General features: G+C 31.4%; 1 protein-coding gene across 2 annotated transcripts in view; it reads right to left on the reverse strand.

Moving 5' to 3' along the window:
- LOC107612335 (lysine histidine transporter 1-like) overlaps window positions 1-1,617 on the reverse strand; it is a 3,293-nt gene extending 1,676 nt beyond the window's left edge. Inside the window, exons 1-4 of one of the 2 annotated variants that reach the window (XM_021110226.1) lie at window positions 1,485-1,617; window positions 1,341-1,399; window positions 756-1,139; window positions 257-650 (exon numbers count right to left, since the gene is read on the reverse strand). In XM_021110226.1, the coding sequence (XP_020965885.1) occupies window positions 257-650; window positions 756-1,139; window positions 1,341-1,399; window positions 1,485-1,532 (885 nt within the window). In that variant the 5' untranslated portion in view covers window positions 1,533-1,617. Of the gene's footprint in view, window positions 1-256; window positions 651-755; window positions 1,140-1,340 lie in introns of both variants that reach the window. The other variant, XM_016314090.2, reaches the window with a different exon arrangement.

The raw sequence follows: 4,297 nt of genomic DNA on the forward strand, positions 1-4,297 counted from the left end.
AGGAGAATAAGTAGGAAGATGAATTATGATTTTTAATTATTATTTTTTGTAAAAATATATATCAACTAATTTAGTGACTAATTTTTAGTGTACAAATAAACTTTTTAAACAGAAATTTGATAGCTAGTTAGTGACTTATATTCATTTAAGTTTGTGTGTAAACAAAAATTATAAAACTAAAAGATACATGAAGCCCAATATGGAACCCTAAAATAGCAAATAAATTAACACAGCTTTAGTGTAAAGTGAAGTGTACCTGATAACTTCCGGTGACATGAATAACCACAAACATATTGGCAACGGCGGTGAGCCAATGGGGTTTATCGAGGGACATGAGGATGTTATCAGTAACAGAGTTTCCAAAAGCCCAGTAGCCAAAGATTGCAACAGGGAAGTAACACAAACCCACAACAATGTAAGCAGCAATCATTCCCTTCCACATGGCCTTCTTTGAAGGCTTCTCTGGCGTCGAAGGAACTGTTGCTTGGATCTCAAGTAACACATTGTGTGCAGCATACCCAAATGCTATGGTCCCCAAACCGGTGAAGAAGTCGAAAACGTTCCCTGTCGTAGTTGAAGATCTTCCATCATATTTCACATCTGGTAAGGCACCTTTATGAGCCGAACTTGTCCATGCAATCGTTGAGTAGCTGCAATTTTCAAACATGTAACTAATCAAGTTCTTAACTAATATAATTAATTACCAGACTAATATTATCTTAGCATACAATATATATAAGCAAAACAGAAATTACCAGATGGACATGACGGCTGCAGAAATAGATACACCAATGATGGAATTGAAACTGGGGAGATGCGAGAGGAAAAACTGAAGGCTTGCAAAGATCATAATGAAGTAAGTGGTCCTAATTGGCTTACAGTCTTTGCAAAGAATCTGATGGGCCTTCTTCAAGGAATTTCCACCAGTAATCATGTAAATTATATCTGTGCCAATATCCACTATGAGTGTTTGAGGCACCACAATCCATAAACCTAGTTTCTCTCCGAAGGCATATTGCCCTAATTCATGGTACCTATCAAACCTCTTCCCAGACTCAGCCTCGTGCATCTCAATCATCTGCCATGCCGTGTATAACGTGCATATCCACGAAAGCACCAAAACCGTGATGCCAGGACCCCTAAGAGAAGAATATTTTTATACAAAAAGATATNNAAATCTTTAATATATTTATTAAAGAAAATTATAAATTTTAATTAGTAGTAATGTTCAGGTGTGTTTTTAGGATACACTATAGCTGAATCTTATATTAAAAAAGAAAACCTCAATTAGAAAAATAAAGTTAATTGATGAGGGAGATGGATGAAAGGAATAAGCAAACCATCCAAGTTGAGACATGGCATAGGGAAATCCAAGTACTCCAGCACCAACCAAAGCAGTGACATTGTGAAAAGCACTGTACCACCACTTTCCATTCCTGGACCTCGTCACTGCGAGCCAATTATTGATATCTTTATTATTATCTTCCATCTTCTCTTTTGTGTTCAATCAAGAGAACTTCAACCAACTGCATGTGTTCAGCAGTAACACTATTTTTATATTGATATTCTGTTGACAAAAGATAACAAAAGATTAAAAAAAACGTCTTTCCTTTTATAATATAAGATTTTGTAAATCTTTTTTGTTTTTGTTTTAATTTAAGTAATTCTTTATTTATTCATCTTTATATTTATTATCTAAAACTTAAAACTTAAAAAGATTCAAACATCACTCTGATTTTTTTGTCCAGTTAAAATTCCAATGACACTTATCTTTTATTAATATCTTTTTTAAGGACTTGTTTGAGTAAGTTTTTAAAAAAAAAATTTTTAAGTTATCTTTTTTCAAAAAATCTTATCGAAAAATAAAAATAATTTTATATTTGAATATCTCATACAAAAAATTTTTTTATACTCATTTGTTTAAAATAATTTCATCTATTTATACAATTTTTAATAAAATTATTTTGTGTGTGTTTATATTTCATAAATTACCTAAAAATTCGACAATTGACATGAATTTGTGTCTATTTTTCGTGATAAAATAACCAGTGTTAGATATGTGCACAATCTCTAAGTGGTTTGTGACCCGACTCACATTAAATAATGCTATGAAAGAATAATTTAAAATTATTTTATTTAACTTAATAAATATAATTTCATAGGTGTAATATATATAATTACATATTTATAACCTTTAATATTATAAGTTATTCTGAGTAATTATTAAATACACACAAAAAGCAAAAAAAAAAAAAAACAGTGAAATCGAATTTTGTTGTATGTTAATTAATTTGAAATTGGGTGCACGCAGGCTGTTGATTTATTGAAAAAATGGTGTACATAAATGCCAAAAATTTGGAGAAGCAAACAGCATTAGACTTGCCAATGATTGAAAGAGGTCATTGAATGCTAGAGCAAAACTTGGTGCATCAGTTGTTGTTGAATCCTTTGACTACATATGTTTGATTATAAGAATAATTGTTAATTGTTACTGGGAATATGATTCTGCATATTCATATAAAATTTCAACTCTTAGTATGAAGTCCTTTTTATTTTGAGTTAATCAGAACCGTTACTGTGTATAGTTGTATACCAGGTAAAATCACGTGCTTTGTTTTGTATAGTCAACTTAGAATATATAATTTATTCACAAATCTCAAGGTCCTCAAACCAATAAACTTTACATAATACATAAAAAACGAAGGTTAAAGATTGCCACTTATTTTAACAGCGCGATTCAAGGGTTGAGTTCACATCTGTTCAGTTCCAAGATCTTGTGTTAAGATCCTCGGTTCTGAAAAGAAAATCAAGCTAAGGAAGGTTATCAAACATGGCAAATATTAGTGAGTTGTATGGTGCTGCTTCGTTAGGAGAAACAGACACTATCTACAAAGTTATTCAGCAGAATCCACGCATTTTGGAAGTGGTTGATGCAGTACCATTTGTCAACACTCCTCTGCACACTGCTGCATATGCAGGCAAAGTCGCTTAAATCTCTAATTTTACTATTTAAATCATTTTATAATTTAGTTTAGAGTTTATTTCCAAAGTTAGAAATGATACTCGAACTCGTGACCTCTAAGTGAGTATGAAAAAACTATGTCATTTGAGTTATATCTCGTTGGTTGGTTTAGTTGAGAGTTTAGACGTTTAATATATACTCTTAATTTTGTGTAAAGCATTATTTTTACTATCTTTTACAGGACATCTAGAATTTTCCATAGAGATTATGAGATTGAAGCCTTCATTTAGTTGGAAGCTAAACGAGCAAGGTTTTAGTCCAATCCACCTTGCATTACAAAACAATCAACACAATCTGGTGCGTCGCCTTGTAGAAATCAACAAAGATCTTGTTCGAGTGAAAGGAAGAGAAGGCGTCACTCCTTTGCATTTTCTATGTCAATCTGGTGATGATGATGGAAATATCACACTTTTAATTGACTTGCTTGAAGCATGCCCTGATTCTATTGAAGATGTGAATATGGAAAAATGAGACTGCACTCCATATTTCGCTCATAAATGGAAACTTGAGAGCCTTTCGAATATTGGTGGGTTGGCTGAGGAGCATTGTCCATGAGGATGCTTTTTCTTTAGAGCGCTCTATTTTGAACTGGAAGGATTCAGATGGCAACACTATTTTGCACATTGCAACAATCAATGATAACAAACAGGTACACTCTTATAAGGTGAAAACTCAAGTGCAGTCGACTTCACATGAATTTGATACCTGAGAGCCGTTGAATGATTTGACTGATTTGACTAAATTTTCATCTAACGACTCTCAGGTATTAACTTCACGTGAAGTCGACTGCAGCTGAGTTTCCACCCTCATATATATATCACGGTAATGATAAAAAGACAAAAAAAAAAAAAAACAAAGTCAAAATTTAACGTATTTAGCTTTTTATTTTAGCATTAATAAAATGTTAAATACCACAAATTTTAATTGTTTTTAGCTAATTTTTTTATCAAATATTTATATATATATATTAAAAACTCCAGTGCAATGATATGTTCTCTATTCCTTTCCTCTCAAGTTTATAGGTCAAAGTAACTGTCCATTTCTACTTTTAAAGATAATTTCATCTATTTTTTTTTTTCATAAATCACTTAAAAATCCGATAACTACCTATGAGTTTTTGTCTATTTTTTTTAATAAAACAATCAATATTGGAAATGTACACAATTTCACAATAGTTTGTGACTTTACTCACATTAAATCAAGGGTAGAGTATAATTTTAGTTCCTAACATAAGTTCTAATTTTGTTCTTTAAAATTTTTTTTTATCTCAAATAT

Source organism: Arachis ipaensis, chromosome B08 (assembly GCF_000816755.2).
Source record: "Arachis ipaensis cultivar K30076 chromosome B08, Araip1.1, whole genome shotgun sequence".
Lineage (NCBI taxonomy): Eukaryota > Viridiplantae > Streptophyta > Magnoliopsida > Fabales > Fabaceae > Arachis > Arachis ipaensis.